This window comes from Aplidium turbinatum, chromosome 18, assembly GCF_918807975.1.
Source record: "Aplidium turbinatum chromosome 18, kaAplTurb1.1, whole genome shotgun sequence".
Taxonomy (NCBI): Eukaryota; Metazoa; Chordata; class Ascidiacea; order Aplousobranchia; family Polyclinidae; genus Aplidium; species Aplidium turbinatum.
The window spans coordinates 6415353-6432747 of NC_137489.1; the positions used below are offsets into that span (position 1 = coordinate 6415353).

The 17395-nt window shown below is 35.8% G+C and overlaps 1 protein-coding gene across 1 annotated transcript; it reads right to left on the reverse strand.

Moving 5' to 3' along the window:
- Positions 1–2481: 2481 nt before the first annotated feature.
- LOC145787928 (putative vesicular acetylcholine transporter-B) lies at positions 2482–4461 on the reverse strand. Its single transcript, XM_082599767.1, has one exon. The coding sequence runs from the start codon at positions 4459–4461 to the stop codon at positions 2482–2484; it is 1980 nt and encodes a 659-aa protein (XP_082455893.1).
- Between the last annotated feature and the right edge of the window lie 12934 nt (positions 4462–17395).

Sequence of the window (17395 nt, forward strand, 5' to 3'; positions counted from 1 at the left end):
CCTGGAAACATAAAGAAAACATCTCGTATTCTTTCGATATAGTTCGTGTTTTTAAAAAGTGTTTTGAGTTAGGGTCAGAGGGCTTATTGATACCGGGCCCAAATCATCCTTCTCAACGGCCCTGTCGATGTTACTTACTTTTGTATGTTTTTGTAACAACAAAGTGAACTCTTTACCAAAGTTCTGACTTACTTTTGCTTTCACGGTTTGCGGTAAACCTTTAATAGTTTTTATGGAAGTTAAGCAAACTTGATGGTGCAGATTTGAGTTGAAACGGCCAAGAAATCATTTCATTTTTTGAGATAGCCTGAGCTTTATTTAAGGATTGCACAAACTACTTTTTTTCTTGCAAGTGAAACCAAACAAATCAAAAAACAAAGAGCCCAAAATGCAGGTACTAAACTCATGTTCAGCAAACAAACGTTTTGAAATTATACTGTCTTCATTTTCAGTGCCATTAATGTTTTCAAAACGATTGTTTGCTGAACATGAGTTTAGTACCCGCAATTTGGGCTCTTTGTTTTTTGATTAGATAGAACTAAACACCTCAACAAAAGGTGGCAAATGAACTAAAACCAGGTGGAAGAAGAAAACCAATCTGGTGTCGGATTTTCCCATTGAAGCAATTGGTGGTTTGATTAATAATTCATAAAATAGTTTCATTTCGAAAACGATTTTATGTCAAATATTTTTGTGATTTCTTTGGACATTCAAACCAAGTAGTCGGTTTTAACCAAAAGGGGGAATACTTGACTTGCATTTTGACTCATGCAACCTAACACACCACTCTGCAATTTTATTTCTTACGGATTTTCCTTTTTGTAAATTTGGTAATTTTTTTTGCTGCAAACTTAAGTAGTCTACTATGCTCTGTCCTCACCTCAGCGACTGTAAAAGTAACCTGTTTGAGCCATAAAGTGTTTTGTACTGTAATAGTCACATCTTACATTGCAACACGTGCGAGTTATAATTACAACTAAATACTGTTAAAGTGTAGCAAGAAATTTATTCTTTCTTACAAAGAAAAACTAGTGAAACTTCTTTAACAACCTTGAAAAAACAACAACAAAATTAATTGACTAAAACACTCATATAAACATTCACACAACATTTAATCGTGGTAAAAAAAATAAAAATTTTATGGCGTCCGGTACACAGCAGAAACCAACGAGAGGGCGGGATTAAGGAATAAATTGCAGATAAAATCCTTGAAAACGGGTACAGCACCTAATGAACAATCTCAAGCCTTCGATATTGGTGCAGGCAAAGATTTTTGGTCCCAAACATTGATACAATATTACTGAAGCGCTTCGCTGCTTTCGAAAGAAAATACTTTCTATGCTCCAGAAAACAAAACTGAAAAGGGACAAATTTTTATTTCTATTTCAAAATTTAAACAACCAAGCGATAATTAAATAGTCTAAGAGCGATATGACATGAACCACATGCAATTCCACGACAGATTATGATTGTTTCAAACATTTCTACTTCCAAACACGCTCAGGTGCTAAGTTTCAAACACAAAACTGTGCATATATCTGAACCCACTATTTTGTATGAAATATTACATTTGCTTTTGTGCCATGCAAACTCAAATACAACTTATTCAAAAACAACTTTAAGAGCCTTCACAAAATTTATTGATATACGAATCAATGAATACATCAAAACATTGTAGGCTAACATTGAAAGCCAAATTGGATCGTTATACTGCTAAGAAAAGAGTTCGTTCAATATCGTAACCTAAACACGAACGTTTGGAGAGGATATAGACCAGGAAAAAAATAAACTACGGCAAGAGGGGCAGATCCAGCCCGTTGGCTTGATTAAATATTGCTGGCAGTCAACCACTATAAACACAGGTAGCTACAGCTAAGAGATTGGCAGCTAAATTTAGAGTTTTTGAAACCGAATTTTATATTTAAAATTTTTTTTGAGTCCCAGCCTTAACAATTTTTCCAATCCTGATGTGAGCATTTATAGACCATGATACATACAAATATATTCCTTTTTCATCAAAGTCTCTAAAGTTACCTTTATGGTTTATTATTACAAAGGCGAGCGGGAGCCACTGAAATAAACTTTCGTACAAAGGCGGTTTGAATCTGAAACCAGGTTTTTCAATCATTTTTAATGAAAGTTTGTCAAGAAAGAAAATTTGCTGATCCACCAGCATCCGTTTGCCATTTGTCTAACATTTCAAAACCGACTGCTCTCAGTAAGACATAGATACAAAGCCAAAAATATTTTAAACTTCTGTATATGAGAGACGTAATATTCATCGTAGCAATAAACCTTTTTTATCTCACAAAGTTTGTGCAAGGTCAATTAACTCACTACTGTAACCGCAGTGCGATACAAACTTGTTTTAATATACATCTTTCTCGGATTTCATACCATTGTGCACGTCTTTTTTCAGCTACGGTAGGCCTAGTTATATAATGCTTGATAAATGTGTCAACATGCTTTTGTCCGTTTATATTATTGCTGGGTTGTTTCAGGTATATCATGGCGATCAAATAAAGGGTTATGTAGTTCAATTCCTGTCTCAGAGAGAGCCTGTAATTCGTCTCTGGACAGAGAAGGTTGCACTCCAAATGATGTCTGAGATTCGTAAAAAGTGTTTTCGGAGCGTTCTTTTGAAGATGTACTGTGACTATTGGTTGAATCCGACTTATTCTTCGCATCAGCTTCGTGAACACTCACAAGGTTATTCTTCTTTAAGGAAGAAGATGTGCGAGGTCTAGGTCTAGGTTTTACAGATGTCTGAATAACATTTTTATTAGTGGCATCACTTGGCCTCAAAGATCCATTCCGGATAAGGTCCTTCCTCTTAAACCTGCGCTTTTCTCGAGATGACGACCACTCCTCTTCATCTTCACTAGAAACAACACTTCCATGTCTAGTTATCGGACGTTGGGTGACATATAACCTGTTGTCGCTTGTTTCCGTAATCTCTTCTACCCTGTTGTTCTCCTCTGGCTCGTCCTTTATTTGGGGTTCAGGAGGAGCCGCGTTCAAATCCAAAAGATTTAATCTTTCACTTTTATCAGGCTTCCAATCATAAACCTCTCGAAGAAAGAGTAGAAAAGGAGCAAACATCATGTTTACCAACCCAATACCAACATTCATTTTCAAATATCCAAAAACATGAACAGTTTGGCCAGCAAGGATAGGTCCCAGTGAGTATGCAAGCGAATATGATATATCAGCGATGGCATACACGCTTCCATAGACACTTGTGTGACGCACGTCAACCAAAAAAGCTAAAGTAGGCAGAAGAGCTGTGTCTACCAAAGCTATTCCAAAGCACATGAAAGCTAAAGGTATCATAAGAACAACGTAAGTTTTACAGGTTGGCACAGCCGCAGTTGATACTCCAATAAGGACTAAGCCAAATGCTCCATACAGCCATTGATAGCGGAAGTATTTTACGGTTAACCGGACGGTTAAGTATACTCCCATAACGTGAGGAATGAAAGCGGGAAGCCAAACTAGTCCTATTTGGAACTTATCAGCTTTCATGTTCTCTTCCATCCATTTTGCAATCGTAGGCTCCAGAAACGCAAGCGGATAATTAGCTATCATAAGAGCTACGGCAATCACAGCTATGTACGGATCTATAAATAATTTGTAGATTGGTGTTCCAACCGGTACATTTCCGTCTTTTGCTTTGTTTTCATCTGAAGCTGGAATTTGCACCAAGAGAAGAAGCACAGCGTCTACTAAACAAACAAAAGCCAAAATTAAAAAAGGCCATTCCCGTCCTGCGTACTCGCAAAGGAAGCCTCCAAAAGGAGGAGCGACCAAACTTCCAAAAGAAATGAAAGCAAGGGCAATTCCAAGAGCTTTTGATCGCTCTTTTTCATCATGAAATCTATCAGCTATCAATCCCAATGAAGCAGTGTCAGCAAGAGCTGATCCTAAGCCTTGCATGCTTCTTGCTACAAAAAGTATCCCAAACCCTTCAGCAAGAGCAAACAGAGTTGTTGAGATGAACATAACCATAAGACCTAGAGTCAGAGGAATCACATACCCAACCCTATCTATGAAGGTACCCGTAAATGGATTTGCCATTAATTGGACAATGGCTTTTGAAGCAAATAAAACACCAGTTAAAGCATCTTCATTTGCAGAACTACTTGTTCCAGCAGTAGAGCCCAATGCTCTTTTGTAGACAGACGTTGTATATAACTCTGTCTTTTCATCAAGAAATGAAGTGTTTCTTACTGCACCATCAGTGCTTGTTGAAGTATCTACCGCTTTCGTTACAACGTTGGGGTCGTCTTTAAAATATTCCGTTATAATTGGAACTATCACCATGTAGAGCATATTGTCCAACAGCAACGCGACACAAACAATGGTTAAAATAAGCTTCTTCTGAGACTTTGTATCACTGATACGGTCACGCAATGGAGCTACAAGGCCTCGCAGTATTCCAACGCAATGTCCAGTTACCATAGAAACACCTATGGAGCAAGACCGTAAACAATTCATCTTTCAGAAATTTGATTAATCCGATAATAAGGTACCACTGTCAAACGTTTTTCCAAAAAGATGACGACTTAATCCAATTCTTCAATGTCAAATATCATTCCTTCTTCAGATTTTTTGAATTGTAGGTTAGCCCTTCGTTCCCCGATTCAATATTTCCGTTTCGTTTGCTTATCTGCAAAAGGCAAAACACAAATTGTTTAGTTAGTCTCATCGAATTGTTGTTTTATTTTAAAAAATTTAAAAGTGCTCATGAAATTTGTGCATTGCCTTTTGTATAAACTTATCAACCGGTCTGAAAATTAGTCTTCATCGCAAAACAGTTTCAATTTAAGAACTTTTTTTAACAAAATAAAATTTAAGTTGTTTATTATTAACAAGTTAATGTATGGCTACCAATTCAAAACAACTTTTATAGAAAACAATTTGTTCAGCAGAGCAACATATGGATTGTTTTTTTAATATTTTTTTCCAGTGCAATCACGCACCACAAACGATTAATTGACAAAAAGGCTCATGGGGGAAAAGGACAGTTAGTTTAAGGGGGTGAGAAAAAATTCTTGCCCAATTATAATTAAATGCACCCAAATATTTTCTGCAAAAAAGCGTAGTCCACTTGATTAAAAATTCTACACTGCTCCCAATAGTCTGGTATCTACTATAAATGCAATTTGTCAACTACAGTATCGCCCAAATAATGCAACAGCACCATAACAATACACATAACTCAATACAGAAAAAACATTTCGCATCAATAAAATAATAATAGCTCTCAAAATACAAATTGCCATAATGATCTAAAATCTTAACAAGTTAAAAGTTACTTTTAAACTTTTATAAACTAAACATGTAAACTACATTTTCAGCTGAGCATTTTTATATTAGGCCTATAAGAATGTAAGTGATGTCTTTAAAGCATCACTTTCAAAGTGAATATTGCCACATCTCGATTAGGATATATTTTCATAAACTTTGTAAGCATCTGGATATTTTCAGATGTTGAAGATAATTTGAAAAGTTATTTCAAATCTTATGAAATAAACTTGCAGGCTACAATTTCAGCTGAGCATGTTGATATTGTAAGTTATACGTTTGAAGCATTATTTTCAATAATGGAGCACATTGGATTGGGACATACTTTTCATAAAATTTGTAGACATTTGGATATTTTCTGCTCAAGTTTTTCGAGCTCTCAACAAATTGCACATTTATTTCTTAACTCTCGCAACTTAAATCATGCTCAATTTCGGTGGATTTTTTAAATTTTACAAGCATCAAATTCAACATAAAAATATAATTTTGATTAGATTGATTCTATTTATATTTTATTATTGTTTAGATTCTATTTTAATAAGACCTTCTGATGATCCGTTAGGTGAAACAATTTGTAAAGGCTTCAGATGGTAATAACTATATTTGATTTAATTTTGATTATATATTTGAGAAAAAAATCAAAAATAAGTTCAATCTTAATGAAATTTTTTAAACATGCTGAAAGTGCTTGTTCAAATTTTTATCAAATTTGCCCAAATTTTGACTACTTGAAAAGTTTGGAGGTGCGAGTGCACCCCTGGCTCCTACGCCTTTAAGAAGGCTGAATTACATTATTCAAGTAATGACAGCAAACAAAAACAAAAAAATTGAACGTTTTCGGCACAACGCTATGTGCCCTCGTCATGGAAAAAATAATCAACTACTCCTGAAGAAAAAACTGTTTAGGGTTATAATGCGAAAAAAAGGCTATATTACATTTAAATCAACTCACACAATGCACATATAGCGACGAAATGTTATAGCAGAGCGTCACATATGAAAAGTTAACCCAGGGTCGGTCAGCAAAAACTCACTCAAAAGATTTACGTCAAAGCAAACTAGAGTTTTTTTTATGGTAGGCTACAGTTGTCTTGAACCTACAAAAACCACGGAAAGACCGCCTTACAGTATTATTTTATCTTTGATTAACATTCTGAAACTTAATACATAACGAGTTGTATTATGAAATGCACAAAAAATACAAAAAAAAATTATATACAATTTTTATTTGGGATAATGTGCTTTGGTACCTTACAGCCTGTAAAATAAGCATTAAACTCAGCATCTATTAATTAAAGTACATATCCAAACAGTCATTGACTAGCCTACGTACTGTAAATGCTCTTGGATGAATCTCTTTCTGACCTTTGGACTAAACGTTGAAATTGTTGAAAGTTTACATAGCAAGAATTAAAACGCTTTTACGTATTTTTTCCCTCCTGTGATTTTTGTATTTTTGGCCATGGCAGGTTTATCTAATGAGCGTTGTGGCCTATGATTTAGAATACAGTCATTAAATTAGCAGTTTTTTATTTACAGGCTTTCACTATTTAAGTTGAATAATGCAGAACTACGCTTTTAAACATTCAATGTTCGTTTAAACTGCGCTCAAACTGCATACTGCTGGATAGCTTTGCTTCTAATCTTGAGGCAAAACCAACCCAACACTACAATCTTGAAATATATTGACCCAAAAGCTCCCACAGCAAGATTACATTCATTAACGCAGACTACAAGAATATTGTTCAAAACTCACACATCTCTACAAAATCTCATCATCTCTACAATATAATAAAAAATAGAACGTTTAAAATGTAGTTTAGCATCTACGTTTCACTTTGGTATCATTGTACAGTAGCATCTACACTTTTGTACCATCAGTTAATATTTTTGGGCTAACAGTTTTTGAATAGATCTCTGACTAACCTTTTCAACAAATACAAAAGATCTATGCTAAATAATTACAAATCTGATATGATTGTAATTTGATGACGTTCAGTTGAGTATATTTTTATTTCTGACCATCGATGCAAAAATTAATATTTGACGTAATACAGCAAGGGCCTAGAAAAAGGGTAGAGACGGCAAACCACAAGTAAAAGCGTGCTTGAAAACACAAAAGTTCAAAGGATTTGGCATGGCCGCAACACTTCGTACATCTTTTCCGTCAGGCTGATAGCGCTGCAGGAACGTTGCTAATACGCTATCCGCATAAGCCTGCTGGTTGCTGCTTAACGATTTTGCAATGTGTGAACAAATTCTATGTTGTCAGTGATACCATACGTGGAAAGCAGCCACACCACTGCTGCAGGAAGATAAAAAGAGAGAGGACATCACGCAGTTGTGTGACAAAGCTGTTATTGCTTTGACTGATACAAAAGAAATAATAATAGTCGAATAATTAAACCCAATCACAGGTTGTTTTATTTTCGACCAGGCTAAATAACAAAAACAAAGAGGTTGCGACAACCTTGACAGCCATCTTATCTAGTGCAGATCTTTTCCTAGTCGGGCAAAATTGGTGTCCAGTCTGGAAAAGATCATTACCGGATTAAGCAGCTGTCTGGGCCCGTTACATTTTTCCACACAGTCACCTGAAAACGTTCCTTGTCCGTCAATGATTTCCTTGAGCACTTTCAAGATAGTTGAGACCGAAGGTACGTTTGTAATATCGCTTCAAGTTGGATGCTGTTTTCAATACTTACTGCAGATTTAGCTTACGAAATATTTCTTTCTAAACAAACATAATTCTTGTTTAAGAACTAAAAAATAATAAAAGCTAGATAGCCTATACTTATAAGTACCAGAGGCATCAAAATCTAGTGAATAGTGAAATGCGTTGTAAAACAGGTTAAGTTATATAAAGCAATAAAAAACAAGTTGTTTAGCTTGCAAGGGTAGAAAAGATGCTAGTGAGAAAAACAAACAGTTGCCTACTTTTTAACATTGTTGGTGGACGAAATACCTCAGGTAGTAAGACGTATCAAATCATTTAAATTGTCCTATTTCAAATATGTAGTTTTATAGTCTTTAGGAATATTTTTTCGATTTTTTGCTTCTTTTTTAAGTTTGTAAAAGTTGAATTTGCATGAAAGAATTCTGCACTATTTAGAGCCTTAGACTATGCTGTGTAGTGTCAAGTCAAGAGCTTAAACTGTTTTAAAGTAGGGTGCAGTAGACTACAGTAAGCTGACAACCATTTCAATGCGTTCCACTTTTAAGTCACGCTGATCTAATGAATGAAGATAAAAAAAATTGAAATTCCGAAAGCGGAGTTTTTTCTTTGCTGGTTCGGCAATGAATCTATACTATTATAACTTACTATACAGGTTAACGTGAAATTTAAATAGAGCTTCATTTTTTTCCGAAACGTTTGCGGTTCGATTTTTTTAATTTGTTTGTTCAGTCAGCAAACCAGTTCTCTTTACACTTTGTTTTACGTCTGCAGACGTTGAATCAAAGAAAAAAAATAAGTGACGTGCTAGTTGACCTACATCCATGCTTTCTCACTTGAAGAAGTATCTTATAATTTTGCTACTATTTTTGGTTAGCATTTGCACTTTTTTTCTCGCAGATTTTAGAGTTAGATTTTATTTGCATTAAGTTTGAAAAAACATTAAATGACATAAAATAAAACCAATGGCATTGCTCTTATATAACCCATAAAAAGTACATTGTTTTGTAAATCAGAAAAAAAGTGTAACCTTTCCAGTGTTGCGGATAAGCCAAAAGCAGATGCAGTTTGGCATTCCTATGATCTGAACTCTCTTAGGAGATGGACAGTGTGGTTGACAAGCTGGAATATTTCACGTAGTAGCGTTCCACTTGAACAGGATATACTCTTGACAAAGCTAATTTCAACGTCTCTGCCGGTACATTGCCGCGGTGTTGTATGGAAATCAAATCATAACCATTTGCAAAAAAACATCATTTACGAATGCTTGCAATTCTTTAGGCGGCTTTGTAATAACTTATTTGTTTACATATGCATGAATTTTTTTTTATTTAACTTAAATACGACTTTCATTCCATTTGTTGTTCCAGAAAAGCGAACTTTCTAGCCATTAGACTGCTGATTAGTCATTCATTTTGAGAAAGAAATGCCACACACGTATACAATATGTTGTTATTTAAACAATGTCAGTTAATTATTTGATCAGTCAATATAAACATAAATTTGACTTTATAGCCCATTTTTTTGAACACAATAATCGATTATAAGTAAATAATACAGTAATTAAATTGTTGCTCACATCCTGCTGTTTCCAGCAGAGCATTTCCGGTCAGCTGCAACCATAAATCACACCTTTGATGTTTTATTGTAGATTTTACCATCAGGTTTACCATAGGTCCTGAGTTTGATACCGGGTATGAGTTTTTTTTTTATTTTGATTACTGTGCTAATTATTTGTGACCTTCCATGATAAGCATAACCCTTAATCTAAGTCAGGGATGTCTAACCTTTTATTAGAGTGGGCCGCATTGTCACTTGAAATAAATTAATGGGTCGCAGAACCTATTAAATTTCAAGAAAAATGAGTACAAGAAAAAACGATTAAAAATCATTAACTTTATGTTTGAAAACAGTAACAAATAACACACACACAAAAAGCAACCGAAATTTACTTCTATATTATGAACTCAATGAGATTTTGACATTGTTTTCCAGCTAAGATGATATGCTATTCGACACAAATCTCAACAAATTTATGAGATGAAGTAGAATATTTTAAAATGTTAGTATTTTTCAGTTTTTAGCAATTTTGCTAAAAAGTACTGCTTGGAGTGAAAATGAGTAGCGGCCCCACAAAAGCCTCAGGCGGGCCGCAGGTTAGACATCCCTGATCTAAGTTAACCGTGTTTTAAAAATTATCGTATTTATATTGAGTGATATCTAGTTAATTATAAAGTCTTGTATCGTTGTATGGTTCCAAAGACAGTAGTCTTCTAAACTTTTACATCTAAGGTTTTTTATTCTTTCATATCCCTACATACCTATCGATGTATCTTAACCGCGAAACATAAACACCTTGCTTCCAGTTGAACTGAGCTCAAATGCATTTTTGCCGAAGCAGGGCAGCTTACTCATAGTTGAAAGCTAAGAAAAAATTGCCCAATACATTGGCTTTCAAAAAGTGACGTTTTATCGATTTTTTGATTGGAGAGCGTTTAATTGATAGAAGGAAGTTTTTCTTCAGTCTTACACTGCAAGCTTTGAAGCTGCAGTGACAGAGGGCCAGTCACACTGAGTACACGAATACCTTAATTTTGTCATCGGAACGTTTCGCCTCGGCCCGATAATTGTTACAAAAGATGCAAATGTTTCAAAATTTTTGAAGCATTCGTATTTAATACACTAACGATAGACCAGAACAGATTGACGGTGAAACAACGTAATTGCACTCCACAAAACACAGCCAATTCAGAAATGAAAACTTTGGTTCACACACATGAGGCCTTCGAGGCTTCGACTAATAATGCTTTGGAAGGTACACTCTAATGTGGGCCTACATACAAAACACTTCTTTGGGGTGTAGAGAATACCAACTTGCTAAACCACTCTTGGCCTGAAAAGAAAATTATAGTGTGTTAAAGCTTTACAGTCTAAATAATCTACTCCGACGTACTTTTTACCATCAAGCAAATTGGCCTCAGAAAGTTGTAGCCTAACACCAAGGCATATCTCTAAGCAATGCAGATAGGCCATTTTGAAGCCCATTCAAAAACGTGCCACCTCGATTCCGCTAATAAATTCGTTCAAACTTGATTGAAATTTAAGTGATTTAGATTGTTTTATTTCAAGAAGACATTTTTCAAATGGTATGACTCTTACTATTGTCGTGACGGTTAAAGGACGATCTTATTCAATTAAAAGACACGGCCCTTTGAGAAAATTACGAGTAATGTCGAACACGGGATCGAATCCTACGATGGTGGAATTAAGCCGGTTCATATTGTTTCATGCAAACCTGTTCTTGGAATTTTAAAGGTTTAAAGTAAACCGTTTGTTAACGAGCTTATGTAGAACTGCATACATATCTAGTCAACTTGGCATGCTACTAGGACCTGTTGTTAAAATATTTGAATTTCACAATAGACATTAGAATTATTAGGAGTCAAACGTGGTGAAGTTCACACTTGCCGCCTCTTTTTTCAGCACGCACGAAAATCTTTGCTAGTATTGCGACTTCTTTTTATTTTTGCGTTTGTAACGAACAAAAACGCTGTGGTGCAACAAAATAACCTGTTGGAGTCTCACGGATTGTGCGTGATGGCCAATTCAATTAGTTCTGCATGAACAGGCGACGTGAAATTGAACAATGTGATATTTTACTTAAAGTGGACATGGCTCAACTGGGAATATGCTTTCTGTTTAATTAAATGCAAGGAAGAATCATTCACTGTTTCCTCTACATCATATTCTATTGTTGAACGCAATAGGGAAAAATCAATGAATTGCGTTTTTCCATTACAAATGAACACGATCATCCATTTGTCAAGTTAGATTGGCTTTCACTAGACTAATTGTTGGCAATGTTGGCAAGATGTCATGCAAATAAAGGTAAACTAAAGTGCATATCGATAACCTCACAGTAAAATTTCTTAATTAAATTTAACACTTTTACAATAGGCTAACCAGCGTAAGTAAGGTATAAATGTCATCATGCTATAGCTGCCGTAGCTTTGCAAGCTGTTAATCATATCAGTGACACAAAAGCTTCTAAAATGTCTACATACTTTTCAACAAGAATTTTATGTCTTCTAATACAGTGGTTCCCAACTCGTTTTTAAGGCGACCCATTTCTAAAAAAAATTCAGTTCGGTAAAATCTTGCGACCCAAGCAAATTGTCGTAATATTTTAAAAGCCATATAAGATTGCGTTGCAAACAAACAGCACTACAAAAGCAGTAACTTTTTCGGAAGATAATATGTTTATCAAATCACTAATGAGATAGCTGTGCTGGCTTGCTGTCAGTGAGTTTTTGAAATCGAGGCGTTATTTTGCTTAGGCATAGCCGCATGTCGGCTTTAACTTCCAGCCGGTTTCGCTGTTCAGTTTTCAATGCACACATGGCACTAAATCCAATCTTACAAAGCCAAGTTGTTGCAAATGGAATCTGTTTTTGAATCCCTAATTGTGAAACTGTGGGATACACTTTGTACATGGAAGCCCAAAAGTGGATGTTTGCAGAATCTTTGGGTTATTTGTCTTTGAAGGACGCAAAAGAAATGCGGTTTGCTACTTCTGTCGTTATGTCCATAAACTGTTCTGCAACATGGATGGAAAGTTGAGGCAGATCTTTTCCAACAAATGGATCAATTATCCAATCATTTTGGTTATTAAGTGTTAGAGATTCTCCATAGTAGTGCACAAACTTTTTGGCAAACTGTTCCAGGTGTCTAATTATCGTTTGCTTAATATCAACTTCATTGCCACAGATATATTGCGTTAGCTGAGGAAATATATCGTACTCATCTCTGGTGACATAACTTTTCCAGAATATGAGTTTTTTGTGTTAAGCAGAAACTTTTGCGGCGCGATTAATCACCGTAAAACCGTTGCCTTGCATATATAAATTTAGAGAATTCAGAGAGTCAAATATATCGGCAAGGTGAGCAACTTTTGCCTTGAAATCTTCTAGCAAAAACTTCTCGGCTAATCTCACACAGTTTTGTTGCCTCAGGAAGATAGAAATCTCCTCTCGCAAATTACAAACTCGCTTCAGGACACGACCTCGTGACAACTATCGCACTTCTGTGTGCAACAGCAATGCTTGATAATAATCAGAATCCACAATAAAATAACGAAAACAAATGCCGATTTGTGGACTTGTTTTGATGAAGTTTACACACTTCACATCATTCAACACTTCGTGCAGCTCTTGAAACAGCTTTTTTGCAGCAAAGGCCTCTCTGTGGAGAAAGCAATAAGTCCATACAGCCCTTGGGGCTCTGTCTTTGATGCGTTTTACCACACCAGACTATGTGTGGCCCAACGTGTGGAAAACTTTGTCATGGTTTGTCCGACATAGCGTTCGTGACATAGTGCACGTTACAATATATATCCCGTAACTTTGTCAAGTTAATTTATTTTGGAGACTGAAATTTTTGTTGGGTGTACATTTAATAATAATAATAACAATAATAAAAGCGAAAATTGTTAAAACTTCTTGCACTACGATCATGCTACAAAGCCTTCCGATGTCTCGACATGAAACGCTTCATGACTTGTGTTTATATCTTCCAGTTTTGTGATCGATCTCTTCACATTTTAAATTTTTTCTATTGTTATTTTTTTCGCCCAAGATACAATATGCCTGAAAAACAAGCGACCCAAAAAAATTATCAGGCGACCCAACTTTGGGTCGCGACCCATGAGTTGGGAACCACTGTTCTAATAAACGCGAAGTAAAATAATAATGTTTTTAGACAAAACAATCCAGTTACATTATTTGTATAGTTTGTTTTTGTTTTTTGCATGTTTGGCAGTAAATATAGACCTATTGGTCTGATGCACATAGATCAGGGCTACTCAACTAATGTTAGCAAAGGTCCATTTTGACAAGTTGAATATTTTTGCGGTCCGGTAAATATTTCATATGCAACCATGAATATTAAACAACTAGTAACCTACGAGCACCGAAACACTTTTCAGCTAGTATGTAACACGACTTGGATTTTTGTCTGACACACACAAAGAAATAAAAAAGGAAAAAATGTCTTGTGTTTCTTTGTAGTGTAGCTGTGTGGATCTCACATCTGAGAAGACGGCAAAGCGTTAGGGGGTCTGGGGGCGAAGCCCCCAGCTCCTTCGATAATCACAAAAAATGCTTTTCCCAAATGGAAATCTGTTGAAAGAAGCCCTAAAATGTGGCAATGAGGTTATTCTTCCAGAAGCTCGAGGTCCACCTTCAACACCCAGAAGGTCCGGATTCGGACCGCAATCCGCCAGTTGAGTAGCCCTGACATAGATAATAAAATAATATGTACATTAACAAAAGTTTATCTTATATTATTCCGTTGTGGATCAACGAAAAACGCTTTAGGTTTGTGAAATCTCTTCCGTTGTTCCGCCAACAATTTCACGTCCGACAGATCGATTTTAGAAAACAGGTCAAATCGAGCTTTGCTGGTATTGTGATTAAAAGTTTTACGTATTTCAGCTCAGACAATTTAATATCAATCTTGTACTCTTTGGCGTGAGCATTTTACGTTGAATGCATGATAAATAATAAAATAGTTACCGCATTTTGTATCAGATTTTTACCTGACTCATATATTATGCAGCTACTTTTAAAATCCATGCTGGAACAACTGCAAGTGAATAAAAGTTGCCAAGCTTAGCCCTAAGTTTAGAAATTTGATCAAATTAAAACTGGTCTCTCTGGCAGTATCTACGCAACCAAGAATCTGATACAACCTTAAGACGATGTAAGCAAATTACAAACGATTTTTTGTCTCATTTCATCTTGATTTCCTAATCTACAGGCTGTGGAAGAGGGAAACAGGTAAGTTCACCTAAAGATTCTTGCTTTCATGGTTGATAGGCAGTGAAATGTTTCATCGCTTTTATGGCAGGCCTGAAGAACAGAACATTCATTAAACCTACTGTAGGCCCACTGCCAAATCACATTTTTTTTCAAATAACCTCGGCTTGCAAACTAAATGTTTTGTAAATAATTGTAGGCTATTTATTTTCCGTTGAAATTAATCAATCAATGAATATCCGAGCTCTACAGACAACGATACAAAAACAAAAACAAGAAACGATGATTCGTTTATCACTGGACAGATCGTCTCCCAAACAATTTATAAAAGGGTAAATAAGCTATGAGCGGCTTTGGGGTGTTTAGACTTAAAATCACTCTCAAAATCATAAGTCATGAGTCTCGACATGAGCTTTTGTCTTTGAAAAGCAGAAAATACTCATCAATTTCCAATCGATTATAAGTCAATGGCATCATTGTTGTAGGAATAAAGTGTTGGCGCAAAGAATGTAGCCTCAACAATTGTGCATCAAAGATTATGTTGTGTCTAAGATCTCTTTGATCTGTTAGAAACATGAATATTTCTTTCAAAAACATTGCTAAGGCTAATTACGAAATTGCAGAATTTAATAGCAGGTCAGCTTGGCTTGTTTCTGAAGTGTTGTTGTTTTGTGAATTATTCCGTCTACTAGATGACGCTGTTGTCAATGGCAAACTGTCACAAATTTGTGAAAAAATTACAATAATTTTAAACCAAGTTTTCTGAACACACGGAGTAAAAGTACATCAGATAAAAATTACAAGTTTCCCAACATCTTTTTTAAATTTTGAAGTTGTAGCCTAATCTGCCTAATTATAAGAACTCGTCATGTGGTCAGACTGCACAAAATTTTCAGTGCAAATATTGAAAGAGAAATCTTAGATTTACTGAAAATTGTAACAACCCTCCTGGTCTCCCCTACACCACTGATTGTACCAAATTATGCTAATTTGCTCAGCTACAAATTGTAAAAAAAATTTTGCTTGTGAGGTAATCTTGATGAAATTGTCAAATCAACATAATGCAGTTTCTCCAAAGCTAATGCAAGTTTGTTTATTTATACAATTACTGGCTCATATGCCGATTAGGGCAGTTACAAGATATCATGTTGTGTGAATCTAACAACTTATAGATAGGCTTACAATCTGACCTAAATGGTAAAAATAGTAAAAGTATTCTACAAACACAAGCCACACAGCTGAAAAATTGTTTTGTCGTTTTAAGAAGATTGAAAACTTACATTCACTCCTTTATGAAACATAATATAATCATAGGCATACGAAGCCGAGTAACGTGATCAAGTTTAACATCTTCAAGTTTATTACATATAGAAACACAAAACTACGCAACAAATTAAGTATCGAACGTTTTCGACATCACAAGATGTCCTCTTGTATGTTGTGTTATTCCTGCCTTTATTATTCGTGAAGAGGACATCTTGTGATGTCGAAAACGTTCTATACTTAATTTGTTGCGTAGCTTTGAGTTTCTATAATGTAATTAACTTGAAGATATTCAACTTGATCGCGTTACTCGGCTTCGTATGCCTATGGTTCAACAAGACAAACTCTCTACCGAAGCTCTATGATATAATCAATTAGGAAAAATCTTTTGTCAACAAACTTGATATCAAATTTTACTTAGTAGGCTATTGACACTTTTGAAAAGCAACATGTAATAAATACTTTTAAGTGATAAGAATTTTTCTATTGCATCTGAAAGTAGGCATTCTATAGAAGTTACTACAGGAAGGGCAAAATCGACATAAAGTGCAGAGTTTCCATTAACCAGTTTCACGGTGGGCCTGTCGGAAGTCGTAGAAGGTGTTGCAACCGTGCTATATTTTAAACTGATTGTTCTGTTTTAGTATCGAGCACGTTGTATCGTCCCCGCTTATAGGCTACCTATTTCTAGACCTCTGCTATGTTTCGCATATATTGTTTTTCGTTGTGATGGTCAGAAATAAAACCAAACTGAGCACGTGTCCTTAAATTCAGTAGGTGACTGCTTGGATGTACGTTTGGACAATTCCAACATCATCGTGCAGATTAAGGCAATTTTTGTTTCTGTACTGCGTGAAGTAGTGACTTCTGCACCCGGCAGCAAAGTCCTTTCCAATTGATTCACTACAGTATCTGCAGTGGCAGAGATGCACTCGCTACGGTAGAAGCTCCCGACTTACAGTAGAAACTCATGTTTTGAGCCTGCAGGCCAAATGACTTGAGTGTGAATTACTTGTGCTCCATTCCGCTAGCTTAGTGGTTACGCGCCCGGCTCAAGATCACGCGGCGCTGGTTGGACTCTCGGAGTGTGCGCTTGAGCAACGCATTCTAAGGACTGCTCTCCATTCAGTGGCAACTAATGAATGAAATAATTCCCCGGCAACCATCGGAAAACTTCACTCTGCCAATCGCGGTAACCAGCCTTGCGTCAAGAGCCTCTGCAAGTATGCGAAACTACCAGGAATAACCTATCAAGGCTTTGTCAGTCCGAGGATAAAGACTTAAAAACCAACCAAACCAAGGCCTTTCACAAGATCTACTTAGTTTCGTCTTTGAC